The sequence below is a fragment of the Pleurodeles waltl genome, chromosome 7, assembly GCF_031143425.1.
Source record: "Pleurodeles waltl isolate 20211129_DDA chromosome 7, aPleWal1.hap1.20221129, whole genome shotgun sequence".
Taxonomy (NCBI): domain Eukaryota; kingdom Metazoa; phylum Chordata; class Amphibia; order Caudata; family Salamandridae; genus Pleurodeles; species Pleurodeles waltl.
In genome coordinates this window covers 1,431,528,041-1,431,550,974 of record NC_090446.1, presented here as the reverse complement: position 1 = coordinate 1,431,550,974, position 22,934 = coordinate 1,431,528,041, and the positions used below count along the sequence as shown (strand labels likewise).

Sequence of the window (22,934 nt, the reverse complement as noted above, 5' to 3'; positions counted from 1 at the left end):
ACCACCTTGCACCTGTTTCGGAGGGGTCGGGCTCTAAACCCCCCTCTCCTGCTTCCTTTCTCTGGTGTTGACCGCTTCCGCTGTCAACACTACAGGCTTAGCCAAGAATTGATTGACAGCGTCTCAAGCCAATGACTGAAAAAAAGCTGGTCACAGAAAGCCAATGGAAGAAAGGAACGCGCCCAAACGCTACTGTGTTTATTGTAAGAAACATGTACGTTCGACAGCTGCGCAGGTAAAACCAGACCCAAAAGGGGGATGGACAAGGAGAGCAGAAACAGAGGCAGTGAAGGCAGGAAGAGCGGATGAATAAGTATTTGACAATGGAAACTGGGACACTGGAGGAAGAGAAGAGGACAGGGATGTTGACAGCAGGGAGAATGGAAAAAATGGAATGGAGCTGGTGGCTGGAAGTAGGGAACAAAGAGAAAGATTGCACTGGGCAGGGAAGCAGGAGCACTGGGGGTACGAAGAGAAGAGGAAGAAGCAAATGGGTAGAAGGAGTGGAAAGTGGGAGGAAGATGAAATCTAGGAATAATAGCCAGGAGAGTAAAGGCAGGATAAATTGATAAAGTGTGCAACGGGACAGGGAGAGTAGGAGCGGGAACAGAGGTGGGAAAGAAAAGAGGGGTGAGGAATTAAGGTGGGGTGAGTGGAGCACTATCAGTGAGGGCAGAGGAAGGGTGGATAGGGATCAGGCGTAGAAGTGAACAGTAGGAGGGGTGGATGAGGAGGAGAAGCAGAATAGATGAATACAAGCACTGGAAAAGTCAAAAGGTCTTGTGTGGACTGCTAGCCTTTTGGCTTTGTCAATGTTTGTTTTGTCATGGCTTTTGTGAAACTACTGAATCTTTATGCCAGTCATAAAAGCCTGGTTCTTTAGTTCAGCTTGCCAAAAAAGTCAATTTTTCATCACTTGAATCATGCAACAAAAATGTGTGCTTTACTTTTTTTGCAATTGTTCCAATACAAAAACCAGCACTACCAACATGCTTGGTTCATAAAATTGAAATTTGTTCACAGATACAGTAATTCTATCAACGAAAAGTGAAATTTCTTAACTAACTTTATGTAATGGTACCATCTACCACGTGCACTACACGTTAGGCAAAAGGCTGACCCTCTAAAAATACCTCATGATCATGCTGGATGAGAAAACATGTTCTGAGTTTTCAGCAAAGGAAATATTTTAAAGAGGAGGAAGCTGAGATGATCAATTTACTGCAGACCTGATCCTTTTATGTGTACCACATGGTCATGTGGGATGAGAAAACATACTTTTGGAGTTTAATAAATGAAATATTAAAGGACGATTATAACAGACCTGCCAACTTCCCCAAAAACCTCAGAGTGTGAGGAGGGGCGGAGGGGGGTGGCTTTGTGCAGAGCAGCACCTAAGAGGCACTTTTACCCCCAGCCACATATCCTCTCCTCTGAAAAAATAAACAAAAGCTTGCTGAGACTGCTGTTGGTGTCCTGGGTTGTTTTCACACTCATAAATAATGGACTTGGACATTAAAGGCCTCCAGAATTGGCTGCAAACCACTGTTTACAGTGGTTTTAAGCTTGTTTTCACTGCCACCAAGTGATATTGGCTCCTCACAGAGTGACTGTGTGATGGGAGCCAGTGTCATGTTACACACGGTGGCACCGTATGAGTTGGCAGGTCTGTTATAAAGCAATACCACTATTCACTGACAGAATTACTGAAGGAAAAATACAGCAGGGTGTTGGACAGAGGAGAAAATGGGTGCTCAGAGACCAAGCCAGCAAACAGTACAGTGCATATTCATCATCACAGCAGTGCTCTAATAAGGGGAACACCCATACCCCCTCCTCTGAAGAAACCAAGTTAATCAGACAAAACCGCATTATTAGAGGCACACGCTGGAGCCCAAGGCACAAAATCATAAACAAAGTCTTTATCTTGTAGCAAGGTGAAATCAAGCGTTGCAGTTCTTCTGTGTAGTTCAAATAATTGGTTTCAAACGAATCCTTTTATTTCCATAAATAAAGTCAATCAATCAGTAATTTGATAAGCGCGCTACTCATCCGGAAGGCACTTGGGTGTGGGGGGGGGGGGGGGGGGGGGGTGGTGCTACTGCTCGAAGAGCCAGGTCTCAAGGCGCTTCCTGAAGGTCAGGAGGTCCTGGATTTGGAGTGATGGATTTCAAATATACCCTGGCTGGACTTGGACATTCCATCGTTATTGATCAACATATTTTATACGAACTTTCGTTCTATTAACTAAAGACATGCACTAATTTACTCTCGCGTGTGCCTCTAATTATGCAGATTTACTGAAGCCCCGATGAAGTTCCAATTTTAGGAACAAAACAGGCTGGTTGTGCTTGTTTTTGTTGAGGAACAACTGGAAAGGAAAATAGAGAATATTTTTACTGTAAACGAATCAATAGTTGTGGGATTGTGAAAAATAATATTTTGGTTCCCATAGTAAGACGTTTACATGCTGTGTAGGAAAGAACGAGACGAAGAAAGAGATTAAGAATATCATTAGTTGGGCTCTGAAAGAGTGCAAAGTATAGTAAACGTGAGTTGGGACCGAGGGGAGTGCAGTGTCAACATCCACTGCCCCCTTGTACATTGTTTTTGTAAAACTAATGGGGCATGCGATTGCTAAAGGCAAAAATATTGTTTAAGTCTCAAACGGCACATATTGTCATAATAGTCCCTGGCTCTGAAGCAAAAGACTTTCTGTGCAGATGTGTTCCTCGTGAAAAAGCAGATTGTCGTCACTCGCTGAGGCTGGCCAATAGCTGGAGGGGGCTGAACTCTTCCCCGTGCAGAAGAAAAAAGACACAGGAACAGACCAATGGGGGAAGGGGACTAGCTTAAAGTTCATCTGAGTACATACATTGTACATATGCAATGTTATTAAAATAACAGGTTTTCGCAAATGCCAGACCTAGAACAGCGGCACAGTGAGAGGGCAAGGATGAGGACGGTTTGAAGCTGGGCACTAAACATGGACAGAACAGTAAATGAGAACAGCCAGTGATGGGTGGAGAGGCAGGTGGTGGAAGACAGGGGATAACAGCGGAGAAAGAAACAAACACAGAGGGCACTCACCCACGATGAGCCTCTCCGAGTCGGGCAGTTTCTTGAAGATCTTCCTGAAGTCCTCGTTCCGTTGCTTGTAGGTCGGGCTGAGCATCTGCCAACGAGAATCGACATCCTCAGAGAGCTGCCGCTTAAAGAAGGACCCGCGGCGGGCCGCGCCCCTTCCCGGACCCTTCTCCGGGGGTCTATCCGCACTCTTCTCCGAACCCCTCGCCGGGCCCTTCTCCGAACCCCGAGTCCTCTCCAAGCCTTTCTCCGCGCCCCTCTCGGAACCCCTCCCTGCAGCCTTCTCCAAACTTCTCTCCGAGTTTTTATCTGAACCCCTCCCCGGGCCCCTCTCAGCAGTCAGCTCCGGACCCCTCTCTAAACCTTTCTCGTCCTCCTCCATCTCACAAGGGAGGACCCCCTCCGCTCCTCGGGACGAGAGTCCGCAGATCACACCGAGAGTCTGCGACTCCACCCGCGCTGGCGGGGCTGGGGCTGGGCGACAACTTCTGCAAACATCTGACTCCCGAAAAGTATCGGAGCGCAGCCTGGGGCCGAACCGCGAATTTAGCGCCTTCTGCGAACTCCTCCCACCGCCCAGTGGGGTCGAGAGTGGGGGCCCGAAGACAAACTTTAGAGTGCGAGGGATCCCGGGGGTGCTGGATCACCGCCCCCTGTGGCCCTTAATCGTGCATAGAGTAAGGGCCCCACAACTCTCCACCCACAGGGGCGCACAAGGGCTATGAGGGCTCCCTCGGGCCCGGCAGTGAGGGGGCGTGGGAGAAGGGGTGACCCCCTCCGCTGTGTAACCGGAGGAGGCCCCGGAGGAGGGGGTAGAGAGCTGCTCTCCACGGCGGCCATTGGCTGGGGCAGAGACGGGGGTGTCCATGGCAGGAAGGGCCCGGTGTCAGGTTTTGCTTAACCCTTCAGCCGCCGAGGAGGAGGCTGCGGCAAGGATGGGGGAGGGCGGGGGTTTGAGGGTGTATTTCACTGGGGTGGAGGGGACGCCCCACTAAGAATCTCCTCTGCCTTTTAAGGCAATAACTAGCGGAGTCGGTGAAAACGTGCCCTACAGAGTGCAGCGTCTATAGTTTTGTTAGACCCCCTACGGCCGCCCACCCCGTCACAAAAGTACAAACAATACAATGCATTTCACTGGCATGCAATTATTCCCACAATTAACATGTTTTAACAATATTTAATACAGTCTGTACATAAAAAAGTTCAGTTGACTTACCTCATCTATTTTCCCCTAGATGAATGCTTATTATTTATGCATGAGTATTATAAGGTGCCACGAGTTACCCTTCCATTGGTTCAGAGCGCTAGAGGAGCTTCAGAAAGAAGCATGAAGTTTACGGCCCAGTCAGGAGAGGGAGCCCCTCTCGCTGTGAAGAGAGCAGCGCTAATCGAAGTGGGTCTGGAATAGATCCTCAGGTGTGACTAGGGTATGTACTCCAGGGATCCCTCTCGCATCCTCCTTTCGAATGACCACGATGGATCAGTTCTGCGGAGGAGGGTCAGTGGTTCCTGGGTTTAGTGCGGGCACAGTGTATACAAACATTCTGGCCAGTTGCTAGTGTAGTTTAACCACACTAACGTCAACGGAGCAGGGTGTTTTATCGCACCACTGACCAGTACCGTTTTTGAGTTTCCTAAAGCTGATGCACACGCAACCAGCAACCAAAAGGCACCAATAACATGTTTCAATAAAGATAGTTGGAATGTTTGGATTAATCCCAGACACTGGTGGTTACTCGATTTGCGTTCCAATCATTTTTTTTGCTCGCCATGCCCCTTTAAGCAGACCAACCATATGCAAACCAGCCTGGGTCCGGATCAGTACGCACAGCCGACCTCTACCAGCCGCGTCCGGTCTGTTCCAGGTGGAACACGAGGAACCCCCAAAGTATTGGGACTCAGTGAGGCGAAGCGTGACTCCACTGGGACCGTGAGCACGGGATCCCCATCGGGACACAACCACCTCACTTTAAAAGGAAAGGTTGTGGGTGGAACGTCTGCATTAATCTAAGTAGCGACCAATTCCTTAGGAGTATACCCTGGACACCCTCTTCGAGCCCCACACCCCATTCCCTAATACAAACAACACTACAAATGGGCTCAATCTTTACGCCTGTGTGCCCAGTCCTGCCCCCCATTAACGTTCTGTGCAGTTATACACTTATTTCTGTCCACATGCACCACTTTTGTTGAGCGGTGCTTATTCTCATCTCATCGGTGATTGGAGTAATCCTATTTCGCACAGGACACGCTCCCTCACGCAGGACGTCACCAGGGCCGGCTTTAGCGCTGGCGGCGCCCGGTGCGACAGTTTGGTTTTTTGGCGCCCCTCCCAAGACCTTCTCCATGGATTCCCTCACTACCACTCTCCAATAGAGCCCCTCATTTCTCCATAGTCCCTCTCTGACTCGCCTTTAATTTTTTAAGATACTCATTGTTCACTCACACTTAGTTTTGTGATCTGCATGGCACACGTTCTTTGCAGCAGGCACTTTATTTCTCTGTGCTACGTTGAGTCAAAACTGCCACTAGACAAAATTCCAAACTCTCACCAGCAGTAACAATCACCAGCATTAGCTTGACATTTTTTATTGTTGCCTGGAACTGCTGGACGCACAAGGAAGTTCAGATGCTTTTAAATCCCTAAGCTATTTTCAACACAGTGCCCCCACCAAATCAGTCCCGGCACTCACCATGGTTACACTCAGTGCTGTGCTGGAGAGGTGCCATGCTACATATACCCTGTCTGATCTGTCAGCCCCAAACCTTTGCCTTATGCCTCCATATTTGTCTGATCTAATATTTGTTGGCCCTAGGACTCTCTGCACTTTATTTCTGCTAACCATTGCTAAAGTATGTGTGGGACTTTGAATTAAATGCTAATAGTGGGCCTGCAGCCCTTGTGTGTACTACATGTACCAAGGGTCTTTGAATTAAATGCTACTAGTGGGCCTGCAGCGCTTGTTGTGCCACCAACTTAAGTAGTACTGCATACCTGTGTCAGGCCTTAAGTTTGCCTTGAAAACCGGTGTCAGGCCTGCCACTGCAACCTGTGAGGGCAGTTTTAAACTGTCATTTTGAAACCTTCCTTTTTAATACATGCAAGTCTCCTCTTGGGCAGGCCCTAAACTGCCCACATGGCAGGGTGCAATGTAATTAAAAAGTGGGAAATGTATTTTTAAGTTTTACATATCCTGATAGTGAAAAAACCCTACACTCGTTTTTCACTATTGCAAGGCCTACCTTTCCCATAGGTTAACATTTGGGTTACCTTATTACATTTAATAAGGATAACTTCCAAACGGAAACGGGTAAAACGTTTATGTTTGAGGTCTTTAGAATTGTGATGAAAAAACCTCTTTTATGGTAAAGCTAGATTTTGATTCATAATTTTGAAATTGTCACTTTTAGAAAGTTGACATTTTCTGGCCTCTGCCATTTTGTATCAGCAGCCTGACTCAGACACATGAATAGGTGTTGGTGTCAGGTGGCCTGTGTGTATCCCTCACAGACGACAACCCACAATAGAGAGCTTACATGTGCCTGGATGGGCCTTCACTGGCAGCATGGGAAGGCCAAGCTTGGCACAGCCCCACTTACACCTGAATAGGCTGTGCCCTGCCTTCATACAAAGGACTACATATCCTCTGTAATTAATCTGGGGCCAAAACAAGAAAGGCAGGAACCTGAGCACTTCAAGGGGAACCCTCTTGAGGCTTCGCCGACTTCGAACAAGGCACCACATATGAATATTGGACAGCAGACACCAACTCTTCAGTACACTTTTGGAAATGTGAAAGACTGTTAGGAAAAAGGACTGCTACTCTGCTGGACTGCTGCCCTGACCTGCTGCCCTCTTGCCTGAGTGCAAGACTGGACCTGCAACCTGTACCCAGGACCAACAGAGTAACTCCAAGGGGCTGGTCTCTTGTAACCAGCGCCTGGACCCTGCAACTATGAATCCTACTCTGCCAAGTGGAGCCACCCTAGTTATGGACCCTCGGACGTGGGCCTGAAGGTGCTCTGCCAACCCGTCTGTGGATCCAGCAGAACAGACTCATCTCCTCTGCTATGTGGCACAATCCTGAGCAGAACCGACGCATCACCTCTTCTGCGAGAATTCTCTCAGTGCAAGGACTTCACATCGTGCTCGTCGCCCACAGCCTCATTGGAAACACTGCTGCACAATGCAACCCCAACACAGGCCCTTTCATTGCAAGCCTCGCAGCTCCTTCAGAACCAGCATGTGCACAGCGCATCCTTGATGCAGGAATTCTCATCACAAGCCCCCACCTGCACAATCGACAGGCTCCTTGATCACGTTGCAGGTCTTCGCATTGTAACCTCGCAGCTCCTTGGAATTGACACTGTGCGATGCAGGGATGGGGTGCTGTAGAGGAGCTGTGCTACACGCACCCCGTGCCTGGCACTGCTCACGGTGACACACCCCATGCCTGGCACTGCTCACAGGGATGGGTGCTGTGCTACACACACACCTCATGCCTGGCACTGCTCAGGAGGATGGGTGCTATAGGGGTGCTGTGCTACACACACACCCCATGCCTGGCACTGCTCAGGGGGATGGTGTGCTGTGCTACACCATCCCCATACCGGGCACTGCTCACGGTGATGGTGTGTTGCGGAGGTACTGTGCTGCAGAGGTGCTGTGCTACACCAAACCCATGCTTGGCACTGCTCACATGGATGGTGTGCTGTGCTGCAGAGGTACTCTGCTGCACACACCCCATGCCTGGCACTGCTCACGGTGATGGGGTGCTGTGCTGGAGGGGTGCTGTGCTACACCAAACCCACACCAAACCCATGCTTGGCACTGCTCAGATGGATGGTGTGCTGTGCTGCAGAGGGGCTCTGCTGCACACACCCCATACCGGGCACTGCTCACGGTGATGGTGTGTTGCGGAGGTGCTGTGCTGCAGAGGTGCTGTGCTACACCAAACCCATGCCTGGCACTGCTCACGGTGATGGGGTGCTGTGCTGGAGGGGTGCTGTGCTGCACACACCCCATGCCTGGCACTGCTCAGGGGGATGGTGTGCTGTGCTGGAGATGTGCTGTGCTACACCAACCCCATACCGGGCACTGCTAACGGTGATGATGTGCTGTAGAGGTGCTGTGCTGCAGAGGTGCTGTGCTGCCCACACCCCATGCCTGGCACTGCTCACGGTGATGGGGTGCTGTGCTGGAGGGGTGCTGTGCTGCACACACGCCATGCCTGACACTGCTCAGGGGGATGGTGTGCTGTGCTGGAGATGTGCTGTGCTACACCAACCCCATACCGGGCACTGCTCACGGTGATGGTGTGATGTGCTGCGGAGGTGTTGTGCTACATACATTCCATGGCTGGCACTGCTTACGGTGATGGGGTGTGTGGTGAGTATGAAGAAGATATCCTACACACAATAGGGTTCAAATGCAGGTTTATTCAACAAAGCGACCTAGCGTCCAGCCACACTCGAGAAGAAGCGGTAACTGCTGTCCCAAGAATGCCCTGACACCTACATTCTTTAGAATGTTACAAAGAACTGAAACACAACACATCCTCCTGTCTTCACATTAAGTAGATAAGACACAATTGAAAACTAGAACATAAAGCGAAGGAAAAAAAACAAGATACGATTAAGAATAAGGGTTACTTCATAACAGTCCTCCAGATAATTTGGACGTTTGCGTACCCTCACAGGTTGTTTACGTATGGCTGTCTCCACTTGAATTGCGTGTGCATCTCGCACCCTCATCCTCCCCAGCCCCTTCATGAGTTTCTTCATTTGCACCAGAAGTAGACGCTTCAGAAACCACATCCGTCTTTCTCTCATTACCCATAAAAAAGGAACTAGAACACCCTTCCGCCTCTTCACTTCGGGCACACTCACTACCTCTCTGCTGCAGTGCCACATTTCTCACATTCCACTTCTCCCCTCCTATCTCAATTTGAAACCTTCCCACCTTCTTCACACAAAAGGGTCCTCTAAATCTCGTAATACCCCCCCTTGACTCTACCCGACTTAACCTTGACCCAATCTCCCACATTCAACTTATGAGTATGCTGCGGGATCACAACCTTGTCACCAACTGAAACGACCCACTCTTGAAGCCATGAGGGAATCAACTTCGACCCTATTGATCGTCCACTCATCACTTGAAAACAAGACTTTCCTATAGCAGTGTGAATTGTGGAACGGTAGGCTCGCACCACATCAACCATCATTTTCTTCACACAACAATGATTGGCAAGAGCTAACTGTACTGTCCCTTTGATTAGTCTGTTGACTCTCGCTACAATTCCATTACCTTGAGGATAATACAGAGATGTTCTGGAATGTGTCACCCCACAATTCTTTAAAAATAAACACATCTCATTTGAAGTTAATTGAGTACTATTGTAAGTAACCAGAACCATGGGAATACCTTCCTCCAGAAAAATTTCCTCCAAAACCTTTATGGTCGTGTTTGTGGTCACATCACGCACAAATCTTACCACCAACCATCTTGAATGCACATCCACTACAACTACTGCAAAACGCATCTAGAGCGGAAGTTCTGACAATGGACCAATATAATCCAAACAAATAGTATGCCAGGGCTTCCCAGGATCTTCAATGTGTCCTTCCATCTTGCCTACTCTAACTTTCAGCCTATTTTCACTCTCCTTACACAATCTACACTGTTCCACCCATCCTAACTTGACCATCCAAACCAGGCCACCAAAAAAACTCTTTCAATCTCCTGCTCATCATCCCTTGACCCAAATGGCCCTCATGTGCCAACGAAAATAATTTGAATCTCAACCCAATGGATGGAACAAAACGTTCCCCTCGCATCAATACACTGTCTCCACAACAAGACAATTCGTCCAACACACCAAGGAAAGGTCTTACCGACAATGGAAGAGAACTCTCTCTTCTAGCCCCTAATGATACTAATCTGAAGACATGCTTAAGACAATCATCCGCAGCCATCTCACTCTTCCATTCTTCCTGCGTAAACGTACCTAAACCCCACTCAACCACATCACAAATGGAGGCCACGGCATCATCAGTATCACTACTCTTTACCGATTGGGCATCAACTCTCTCCCAGTCAAGAGACAATCTTGACAGGCAATCAGCCTGGATATTCTTCTAACCTTGGACATGCCCAACGTGATACATTTACTCCTGTAACCTGGTAGAAAGTCTGGCCAATCTTGCTGACCCTTTGCCCGCACCTTCAGCAGACAATGTCTTTATCAAAGGCTTGTGATCACTCCTCATTGTGAACTCCAATCCCCACAAATACGTTCTGAAACATTCTGTCCCCCAAACAGCAGCTAAGGCCTCGGGTTCTAATACAGAATAATTACGTTCTGTCTGAGTCAAAGTTTGAGACGCAAATGCAACAGTTTTCTCCTGACTCCCATGCATTTGTGATAGCACAGCCCCTAAACCAGTACCACTGGCATCTACCGTCAAAATAGAATGCAGATCAATGTCAAAAGCAGATAGAATACCCGCGTCACAAATTTCATATTTGATTTTGTCAAAGCAACTCGTTTGCTCACTGGTCCAACAAAATTTACTTCCTTTCCTCAACAATTTCGGTAAATCTTCAGTCTTACTTGCAACTTTGTTCACAAATTTGGAGTAGTATTCCACAAGTCCCAGAAAGGACCTTAATTGATCTTTTTCAGCTGGTGCCGGTGCCAAACTAATGGCCTCCAATAGACTTTTTTGGGGTTTGATACTCCCCTTAGAAATAGAGTACCCTAAGTAGTCAATCTCCTCCACCAGAAAAGTGCATTTCACTCGATTCAAGCTTAACCCGGCTTCACCAATGATTTTAAGGACCTTTCTGAGTGTGATATTATGCTCATTAACCGTTTCACCCATAACAAGTATGTCATCCTGAAAGAATAATACATCCTTAACATTGCCAAAAATCTTAGCCATAATACGTTGAAACACACTTGCAGCGGATGCCAGACCAAAAGGCATGCGGGTAAATTGGAAGGTGCCTTCTGGAGTGACAAACGCTGTAATGTGCTTGGATTCCGGATGAAGACTATTCTGATGATAGGCATTCCTCAAATCTAATTTAGAGAAATACCTACCATTCTTAACAGCTGTTAACAATTCATTAATATTAGGCAGAGGGTAGGTATCCACCACAATATTTTGATTTACAGACCTCAAATCCACACAAAGCCTCACCTTCCCATCCGATTTCTGTGTAATGACAACCGTAGAAATCCATGGAGAAACCTTAATGGGTTCAATACTACCCTCTGCCAACATGTTACTGATTACTTTTTTTACTTCATCCCTTACCACAAATGGTATCTTACAAACTTTGTGTTGAATTGGGTGAGCATCATCTCTCAACATAATCTTATGCACATAGCCCTTTAGGCATCCTAATGTTTTTTTTAAAAACATTCTTGGCTCCCTCCAAAATGTCCTCCAATTGTATATTTTCTATCAACAAAACTTGATTGGATGCTCTTGGACTAATGACTATGTTGAGATCAAATTGGTGCATCCATCCCAAGATAGGTGGACCTCAACCGTCACATAAATTTTCCCAAAGACTTTTGTTTTACTAAATTGAATTTCTTTAAGCATGTAACCAAGCAATTGAATTTCCACCCCTTGATACCCACCCGGAGATATGTCTTTAGGTAACAATTTCTCATATTTCCAATGGCATCTAAAAAGGCTCTCAGGGATTATGGTGTACAATGAACCAGAGTCCACCATGACATTCACTTCAACCTTACCGATAGAGAAAAGAGCCGAAGGCTTAGAGTATCTACGTTCACTCTCATTCTCTCTTATGCTCAGATCACTTTCTACTACAAGTATTCTGTCTTCACAAGTAGATTCACAGCATTTTCCTACAATATTTATACTCAATTTAGCCTCTTTAGAGAATTTACTGCTCTTCCTACATACACAAGCATAATGTCCCCTACTGCCACACTTGCAACACTCCTTGTTAATGGCAAAACATTTCTTGGAGTCCCCAGAATGATAAGCACTCCCACAACAAGAGCACTCCTTCCCCTTGCCCTTGGTATACACGACTTTCTTTGGTACTCCTGTTGAGACCCTGTAGAGTCACTTGACAAAACCATAACATCAACAGTTTTCTCTTTCCTTTTTAATTCTTTTACGCAGCGTTGTGATTCCTCAATCACTTTTGCCAGGTCAATTGCTTCTTGTAATGTGGGATCCTTTGCCGCCCATATCCTCTCCTGAATTTTCTTATCACAGCACTGAACAATGAGTTGATCCCCTATTCATTCATCTGCCATGGTCCCACACCTGCACTTGACAGACAACTCTCTCAACCTTGACATGAAATCATCAATGGATTCATGATGATCCTGGGGTTGAGTATAAAATGTATACCTAGCCAGTACAAGATTAGCCTATTTGGCAAATCTGTTCTCCAACCTCTTAATGCCTTCTTTAAATAAGTCATCCATAGGTTGACCATTGGGCCCCACAGAACAAGGTAAGTATTTAAAGATTTGTTGACCTTCACACCCCAAAGTACTCAAAAGAATAGCTTTTTTCCTCTGTGACGAAAAACCTTGTCCATCCAAAGCAACAATGTAATTATTAAGCATCTCTACCCAATCTTCCCAAGGAAGAGTTGATGCTCCTGGAAGTGGTAGAAATGATGGTGGTGGGGAAATATTGGTCTGAGTAGCCATTGCAACAATAAGCTGCCAACTTGAATAAGTGAAACTTGATTAACTCACAGTAAGTCCCAAAAGAAGAATGTTCAGGTAGTCGGTATAACTTTTGGAAGCAAGCCACAACAGAATACACCTAGAGAAAGGGAGCGTCAGAACTTTAAATCTGTAACTGCACCACTTCCTCCTTTCCTCGAGAGAACACACTCTCTGTGGGTGCCCCTTCCTTCCCCCATCCAGAAAAAAATAGGCTTGTACGTCCAATAAAATCGCTCTGACCCGCCTCTTCCTCTCCGCTGAGTCAGTGAGAAGAAGGCAGCCATAAACGACTGCCAAAAGGATGCCGGTAGCAAGGACCGGTTGACGCTTCCGGCTTCCTCTTCTCTACGGGGAGAGTGCGCCCGTCGATGCCGGCAGTGAAGATCGGAGCCGGTAATCAAGACTTCGGATCCTCCTCTTTCGCTCGCACCTGTGAGATGGGGGCGAGAGCAATCAGATCGGTCGACAGCCGTCTGAGCCCAACTCACGACAAGGCCCGTCTGCGATCGGCTTTGGTGCACCGGGCTGACCTAGGTCGCATCGCTGCGTGTGATCCTCATCGCCAAAATTGTGGTGAGTACGAAGAAGATATCCTACACACGATAGGGTTCAAATGCAGGTTTATTTGACGAAGGGACCTAGCGTCCAGCCACACTCGAGAGGAAGCGGTAACCGCCGTCCCAAGGATGCCCAGACACCTACATTCTTTAGAATGTTACAAAGAACTAAAACACAACAGGGTGCTGTGCTGGAGGGGTGCTGTGCTGCACTGCTCACGGTGATGGGGCGCTTTGCTGCAGAGGTGCTGTCCATCCCTGCTACTGCTCACTGTGATGGAGTGCTGTGCTGACGGAGAAGTACTATCCCCGTCACACGCACCCCACGCCTGCCATTACTCACGGTGGTGGGGTGATGCCGAGCTTGAAGAAAGTTGTTGTTTATCCTCCCACCTCTACGGGGTGAGTGCTGTACAGATGGACATCCATACACAGTCCGTACCAAGTGCCACAGACTGGTGCTGGAGTACCGTGGCACGTCAATATGAACATCACCACATCTGCGTGTACCACTGGAAACGCACGTGGTCCAATGAACATTATTCGGAACAGTCCTGGTAATAACCGTCCATTCGGCCATAGATTGGTACACTGCAAAGGTTACTCTGTGTTATCATCTCAGTATATTCGAAATGAAACATTGCCAGGTAGTGCCTCTCAAACTCCATATGAGAATATATTTATGGAGAAAACAGCTGGACTGATAACACTGACAAAAAAAATGAGGTAATCAGACTTGCCCCGCCTCCCCGAACATGCTCGATTACCATAGGCTGCCCCTGGACCCGGCAATGCCATGTCTTTGTTGTGCTGGACACCGAGGCCGGAAGCTCCCCTGTCGAGCTCTCTTTGGTACAACCCGCACACTTCTTATCAGCTCTCGGGTCAGAGTTCAGGCCATTGATTGATTTACGGGCCTTGTTATCTGCAGGATACACAAAGTGCTGAGATTCTTTGTAATAAGGGGGGTGGGGGAGGGGGGGGTGAATGAGTGCGTGAGGGGGCGGCTCACATAACACCTCTCGTCCCACCATCGCAGGAGGCCTGGGGTAAAGCTGGTCACACCCATGCTGGGCACCGGCCACAACTGTCGGAGAGTAATGATTTACGGATTATGACTTCCGTAAACCAGCAGTACAAGTCTCACCGTAGCAGGGAGTGATTATTTTTATTGATTTATCTTTTTTAATACACGTTGTTGGATTGCGTCTTCATCAAACTACTGCAGATGATAGCAGTCATCCACAACTTCAGCACTGCTGTGCGTTTATTTGACAAATCATTGGTTTGTGACGTTAATTAAATTGGATTACCAAAGTGAACAATCACTTATTCACAACTCCCAGAAAGTAGCGGGCGGTTCAATAAAAACCCCAGGGGCACAGCGCTGTTGGTGGCAGGGAGTCATTGGTAACATTACGCCGAGGCAAGGAATGGCTGCTTTTCTTTCATCAGGCAGGATATGAGCAGGACCGCCTCGAGGCGCTTGTCTCAATCAGTGTGTGCCTTTTGGTGTTTATCAAGAACTGCCATCTACTTAGACTGCCCCCCTCCCTCCGGCCCTCGCACCTCCACAAGACACACGAAAAAGAAACTTCAGCCCCAAGTCCCATTCAAAAACTTGGCCTCTCTGCAAATGCAGCTAACACTAGTCTCGGGGGTGGGGGTTAGGAGAACTATAAGGACCTTAATGGCAATTAAAGGGCGTGCAGGGGAACAGAAAATAAACTCTCTGCATGAAAAGGGGGGTATAAGAGTGAAGCCCGGTGACGGTAGCCATGCAGGATGCTGTGGAATACAACGCCTAAAGTATAAGCGAATGAAGCAGCCTTCGGAGGCCAATAGGGCTGGTGTAGAGTCAGTCGCATGATACTGACTGTAGCAGCTCTACTGACCCTTCAGGGTTGTGAGCCTGTCATGGGATCTACCGTTCTGTGTACAGGCCAGTTCCTTCAGTGCGCCCCACACCCTTCATTCCCGAGTGTTTCCACCCATCACCTTATAAGAAACGGACGGACAGGACAGAAGTGGGCGGAGCTGCAACGCCCCAATTTAAAGGTGCGCAGACAGGTAAAACAGAAGGCTCTCTAAGATGCCCTTCTGGCTGACCAATGGTAGCACAGTCCGACGGAAGGCTTCAAGGAGGGTCTGGAAACCGTAACTAGCCCCGGAAATGCTAACACCAGCCCTGGGTGTAGCTAGTAGTGAGTAGAAAGGGTAGGAGGCAGCCTTTACCACGGTGTTTTCACCACGAAATGCAATCAGAACGCATGGTTTATACCGCAATTACTTCCACCATGCAAGTCTCTACCACGCAAGGTTTTACAACGCATATGTATTTGTACTGGTGAGAGTATGTGGTAAGCAGTTCATATATATTTTAAGGGTAATTAAAAAAGCGGGGCAGGGGAGTCTCCCCCCTAAAATATAGTAGCAAACCTGTAATTGACATAAATGCATTTTAATATGTACATTTTGTAATTTATAACATATTAAGAATTCATGCATAACGTTTGAACAGTAGGTGGCAGTGTTAGACTGACTGGATGTTTCTGTAACAGTTTAAGTGTGGTAAAAGTGTGTATGGTAGTGGACTGCGTGGTGAAGGTATTTCATATGTGAATGAATTTAAATGCGTTGTAGTGGTATGCGTTGTAAACTCTGCGTTGCAAAAACGTGCGTGCTGAAGGAGCACGTGGTAATGTCATACAACTGAAAAGGTCCATGGGTGCTTTCGGGCTGGGTCCTACAGGACCCTGGGAAATGACAAAAAGGCCAGTCCACCCCTTTCAGATTTAGCTCCAGCAGAGGCTGGAGGGACAGGGGCTCAGAAGGGCTCCGTGATGCCGCATGACATCAGCTGACATGGGCCACGTACAGGCGTTCAAATTCGCCATTTATTGAATAAGAAATACTGAGCAATTGGGGGGGGGGGAGGGGGGGAGTGGGGGCAATGGAATTCTACTAAAGTCACCGCGTTTTCCGCACGGTTGTAGATTTACCGCACCATCCCTGAATAATTTGCATGTTTTAACCTTAAAAAACTGCTTCTATGTAGAGCTGATCAGAAATTACTAAATAACGCGTAACCTGTTGCCGCACACTTGAAGGCCCTTCACAAGGGCTGACTGGCCACCTTTCGCTTGCTTATTGCTGTATTCAGGTGCTAAACTAGTACTGCTAAGGTGAAACCTTTTCCCAGACAGTTTTAACATGTGTAAAAAAGACAGAAGAATTAAGTAAAGCTATCACAAAATGTGCTAAATTGTGCCATATAATTTGCCTTTTCTAGTCGCATAATTCAGTCTCTCCTGCCGAACACTTTGGACCCCACTGTTACTTAATTCCAGTGGTCCTGTCAATGGGCCACCAATTGAGCCGAGTCTATACGCCGTCCTGATATAGTGCCAACAAGCATTTTAGCACTCTGCGCTGCTTGTGTGCACTAGGAGCGCCCTCTTTCCTGCATCTTCCTCGTCTCCATTCTCACCCAAAGGATCAAGCACATCAGTCAATCAATCAAACTGGATCTGTAGAGCGCCTTGATCACCCATGAGAGTATCCAGGCGCTAGTTATGGCTGCTCGGTGCTTCAGTTGAAGAGCCAGGTCTTGAGTCCCTTTCTGAATTCCTGGCGAGAGGGAGATGTCCTGAGCGGGATGGGTCCGAGCTAATGTTTCTATATACACACAGGCGCACTACTGTACTTTCAGGTTTCATATCCAAAACTGCCATAAACCTGGTATAAAGCCTTCAACAGCCCCTCTGTAAGTAAGTGAGAATGCACCACGGCAGCGTGGTGTTTGGTGTGGCAGTGCCTGGCACTTTACAGACTGTGGTACTGAAAATCTGCACTCAGCAAGGTTTCCAGCCCGAACACGAAGCTGCTGAATTGGCCACAAAATGAGCCACCTGCTGTACATAATCAGCAGATTTCTATGTCAAAATGATAAAGAAAATCACTGAATATGCTAAATGTGGGATTCAATGCAGCTCCTGATACTTGGAAAAAGTTATCCGCCCACTTTCACTTTCATTTCTCTATTCAAGTATGGAATATGTGAGCATTTCACCCAGGTTCTATGGATACATACAAAAGATGGGTGTGGTTTAGTAGGGTCCCTGCGGCATAAAACAAATTCAGCTACATATTAAAATATAAATTTCAAACAACGTGGAAAGAATCATTGTTTGTTACGAAAATGATTTTTTCCATGGGCCCTGCCAAATGAAGGTTTCTGCACCGTGTTGCAAAAGAAGCCGTTTTTAGGGTCGAGCCTGTGTTGCATGCGCTCGCGCATGCGTATCACAGGGAGACTCTTTAGTGTTCAGAAAAGGGCTCGGAGCCCTGTCAACATCACGTCAGTGTTTTTTATTGGTCCGTGGGCTTGCCTAATAAAATCTGCTTGCTTTCATTAGTCGAAAGCACGCATATGTCATGCCTTTTCCGGTGGCTAGCCCTCCTCCAGCGCAGCGACCAAGTACAGAAAACATGCGAGGCTCGCTGTTTTCCATCGGGCTCATGGACTCATTTTTCTCTAATTTACGAGCGCGATCTCGCTTGGCAGAAGTCGAGCGCTTTACATAGTTAATTTCACTTTTTCGGGTTATGTACATAAATGCACTTTTGCCAGATAGGTGAAAAGTCAGGTTAGGAGTTTACAACGCGATCAGCTCTAACATGAGCAAACGCGAGACCCGTTGCATTGTAAATGCTTGTTTATTTGGGGTGATCAGAAATCAGATGAGTCCCGAATATTCAGCTTCCATAAGATCAGAGATTTTGAATCTTAAAGTGCCTCCCATCAACACGTTTACACAATAAACATTATGCAGGCCTGTGTTTGTTCTAAATTGGAGTTTTCCACGTAGTAAAAACGTAGTAGACTAACACCGAGCTCCTCAAAGCAAGTTTTAAACCTCAGCTGAAATGCTCGTTATCAAAGAGGAATATCTTTTCTTACAGTCTGTCCATAAAGGTTTGTGTTCTATTGCGCTCTTTTCTGTCTCTCCTTTGCACTCATGCTCATGGCGGCCGTGGCACTTTGAACCAACTCGCTTATGTCAACTGTTTTACTTTCATTTTCAATTTATGTGGCAAGAAAAGTCAAATTTGGAATTTACAAAGCTAACAGCTCTAACTTGAGCAAACAGGAGACTCATTGCATTGCAAATGCTTGTTTATTTATGGTTGTTGGTGCAGCTGACTGAGACGCTGCACTTAGGGTGGCAGAGCACTTTAAGGAAACAAGGCATAGAATACAAGTGGGACAAACAAGGAAGAGATCTGAAAACCGGAATTACAACTCTTCAAAAATATTATTATTCTATCTATGGTCCCCAAAGTGTTTGTATACAACGGTGGCACGGAGTGGAACCCCGATAACGTGGCCCTCACCGTCTGTATGCATAGCTAAGCTTTATGCATTATACCCTCTGAAAAGCACCAGACTGTAGAAAACGCTTGAACCTGTTCAGTGCTATTAGTATTTATAAAAAAATATTAAGAGAACTATTTAACAATAATGTGGCTGGAAGTCTCAAGGTACCAGGGTAACCTGACCTCTTTTGGAGACCAGCACTTGAAATGTGGAACTGTTGAAGTTGCTGTGTCAACGCGTAACCGCATCTCCCCTCAAACCTTGAGTCTGGGTGCCCGAGGTTGATGGTCTGCAGCAGGGTGAATACATCCCTTGTTCCATATGAAAGCAATTTACTCTTCCTAATTCAACATTTCACGGCCTAGCAACTGCAAAAAAGCAAAGCTTCTCTGAAGACTCATAATAGCCATGAAATGTTCTGAAAGTGATTGTAAACACGCAACGTGATACGGACTTGTTAAGGAATGAATACGCTGGCTGTATTAAGCCATACTTTATTTGAACTGAGGAGCAAATCTGGACACAGCCAAGAGTGTTATGTCCACCCTTCAACTGCCCCAACATCCTTCCCCCAGGTGAAAACAAACATTCCAAGGATGCTTCATCACGAAGCATTCCATGTATCTAAGCAACACAACAGGGCTTTAATTTGAGAAAACATACAACAGTGTGTAAGGTAAGTGGTTCATGTCATTTTTTTGGTCCAGATGGAGCAGACTGGAGTTGGCTGGAAGATGGCGGGGGAGGAGTTGTTATTTTATTTCTCTTTGAATTGTATACTGTGTTGTGATAAAATTGTCATTCTTAAATACCAATACAAACTTATACCTAAACAAAAACAAGAGTGTAAGGTGAAGATTGAAATGAACAGAATTCACCTGGGCATCACTGTATACCTACACCTGATTACTACACACACCGAAGCAGGTGCAAATGTATTTAAAGCGCTACTTTCCATGTGCTGATTGCACAAACTGATTCTCTGTTTGCAGTGAAATCAGTACACAGTCCCCTGCGGCTGAAACAAGAAAACAACTCCTCCTCCCGGCAGATCAGATAGACAGGTGGGGCACATTGCTTCTCTTCGAGGCACTTCTGCTACACTGAAGCTGGAGCACTTCACTCACAGCACACACATGCGAGTGCCAAGTGGTGGAGCAGGTGAAGGCCCAGAGGCAACTTGGCCCTTCTAGAGAAGTGCAGGTCCCTCTGTTTGCACCATTAACATCACCGGTCTCCAAGAGTGGAAATTCGGCGCCCTGTGTTTGCAAGTGCAGGAGCCATCGTGGAAACCTGCAGAGTGGTGAACAAGCACCTTACCAAGCAAATGTGCAGAAGCCAATAGCTGTCGAGGACATTTACTGAGTTATCAAATCTTAGAAGAATTACTTGTGTCCATGCCTTAACACTGACATGTATTGTGAAAAAGTTAAAACTCACGTCTGCCTTAACATGCACTAATTCATTTTATCACTGAATGGTGTCATTTTTATGTCAGCCTGCAGACCACTGAAATCCTACCATACCTGCTGAGTTACATGTATTTTTAATATACCGCAGCCATTTTATTTGGTGTTGTACAATAGCACATCTTCTGCGCTGTGTCCTCAGGATTGGCCCACAAAGCAACCATTTTAGAAACAGTTGAGTCAGTGCTTGTCTGTTCCTTCAGCAAATGTTCTTCAAGGACTTCTCTCATTCTTTATGTGAGAAGATCCGGGCACCTGCTCATTATTTAATATCCGTTAGTTACAGTATTGGGCATGGCTCTCGTTTCCATTAATTGTATTGAGTAAAAACAGCACAAAAATGATCACTGACTGTACGCATTTTAGCATCTTATGCTAGAACTGACTGAGTGTGGAGGCTTTGGTCCGTTTAAACGGCAATCGACTTGCATTATTTTGCTTGTATGTTGGCTATTTTTGCATTAAACACATGCTAGACTTTATAGGCTATGTCGAGTGTTGTGTTTTTAACAAGTGCCTCAAAGACATGGTCAGAAATTTAGAAATACATTAAGAGTATGGAACCACTCAACATGCTTGGATAGCGACATGGACTGGCTTATAAGTAAACTAGGGAATCCCCCAAAAAACTATTATGGGGCAGTCAGTCAAAAGTCTCCCTTATAGGCAGTGGGACTATGGTGCTTCATTATTGATTATTCACTCACCTCTGGCATTAACTAACAACTGCTGAAGGACAGAGGGCTTAAGGTCAGACTCTTGCCCCAGGGAGGTTGGTTAGTACCTTCTGGCCTGCTACAGTGTAAACATTTTGTTATTGGCGAGAGCAAGACCCTCCGTCCCCAAACACCATTGCAAAGGGCCGGCTCTGATTGCTTAGTGAATTATGGAGCTGGTGTTAGAAAATATACAAAATACACCAGGGCTGCTTCTGGTTTCCTGGCAGGGGTACTGTACCACCCTTCGTAGGTAGCTGGCCTGGTGCGGTGGACACCTGTGGTGTTTGCACCTTATGCCAGGCCCAAGCAACCCCGATTAGTGAATGAAGACATTGTCTAGGAAGCCAGGGCTCTCTAGTGGTAGCTGTGGTGAGCAGCCGAGATGTATCTAGGAGGAGTGTAAAGCACTTGCAATACCAGAGCAGTCACACAGCAACTTATTACACCTGAAAGGAACCACATTGCGTTACAAAAAAGTGGTACTTTATTATAATAGCCCTGAACTAGATTACCTACAGGCAGTCCCCGAACCGGAGGTACATATACACATCTGTCCATGGCATGTAGTGATGTAGATTCACATGCTTTGCATAAGTCCGCCATCTAGTGTTGGGCTCGGAGTGTTACAAGTTGTTTTTCTTCAAAGCAGGTTTTCAAGTCACGGGATCGAGTGACTCTTCCTCTCGGTAATACTGCGCAATCAGTTGTCATCTTCCTTCTTCTCTGCTGGTTTCAGCTAAGCAGTCCTCCTTCTTCTTGTAAGGTCGCTAGGTTCAGGGAAGCCCTTAAATACAAGATTAAGGGTGTTACAGGGGTCAGCGGGCAGTATCCAATGGCTTCTGCCCTTGAGGGTGGCTACACCCTTCCTGTGTCCACTCTCTTGGGGGAGTGGGCACATTCCTAACCCTATTGGTCCCTGTCCGCCAAGATGGAGGATTCTGCAGGGAGGGGTCACTTCAACTCTGGACACCGTCGGGGTGGTCCCAGCTGAATTGGTCACTCCTTGTTTTTCATAAGTTTTCTGCCAAACTTGCCGCCAAAAGTGGGGCTTTGTCCGGGAGGCGGTCATCTCCACTAGCTGGAGTGCCCTGGGGCACTGTAACATGAGGCCTGAGCATTTGAGGCTCACCGCCAGGTGTCACAGTTCCTGCAGGGGAGAGGTCTGAAGCATCTCCACCAAGAGCAGATTTTGTTTCTGGCCTCAGAGAGCACAAAGGCCCTCACCTCATGGGGTCAGAAACATGTCTGCTAGTGGCAGGCTTGCACAGATCAGTCAGTCCTACACTAGAGAATTGGGTACAGGGGGCATCTCTAAGATGCCCTCTGTGTGCTTTTTAGAATAAATCCAACACTGGCATCAGTGTGGGTTTATTGTGCTGATAAGTTTGATACCAAACTTTCCAGTACTCAGTGAAGACATTATGGAGCTGTGGAGTTCGAAATGTCAAACTCCCAAGACCATATACGCAATATGGCTACACTGCACTTACTATGCCTAAGAATGGACTTAAATGCTGTAGGGGCATATTGCTCATGCAGCTATGCCCTCACCTGTAATATAGTGCACCCTGCCTTAGGGCTGTAAGGCCAGCTAGAGGGGTGACTTACCTATGCCACAGGCAGTGTTTTGTGGGCATGGCACCCTGAGGGGGATGTCAGGTCGACTTTGCCTTTTTCTCCCCTATCAAAACACACACTCTGCAATGGCAGAGTTTATGTGTTTGACAAGGGGTCCCTTAGGGTGGCACAACACATGCTGCCGCCCTTAGGGACCCTCCCTGGCCACAGGGCCCTTGGTATCAATAGTACCTTTTACAAGGTACTTATCTGTGTGCCAGAGGTGTGCCAATTGGGGAAACAATGGTACATTTTTAGGGAAATAACACCAGCGCCGGGGGCCAGGCCAGCAGGATCACAGCACACCCCCAGCCAAGTCAGCAACAATATCAGGCAAAATGCATGCAGGGGGGGCAACCGCAACAAGGGAC

The 22,934-nt window shown here is 47.0% G+C and overlaps 1 protein-coding gene across 2 annotated transcripts in view; it reads right to left on the bottom strand.

Moving 5' to 3' along the window:
* GRAMD1A (GRAM domain containing 1A) overlaps nucleotides 1-22,934 on the bottom strand; it is a 679,043-nt gene that overhangs the window by 157,127 nt on the left and 498,982 nt on the right. For both annotated transcript variants that reach the window (XM_069201060.1, XM_069201061.1), the window contains exon 4: nucleotides 3,091-3,175. In XM_069201060.1, coding sequence (XP_069057161.1) covers nucleotides 3,091-3,175 — 85 coding nt within the window. The remainder of the gene's footprint in view (nucleotides 1-3,090; nucleotides 3,176-22,934) is intronic.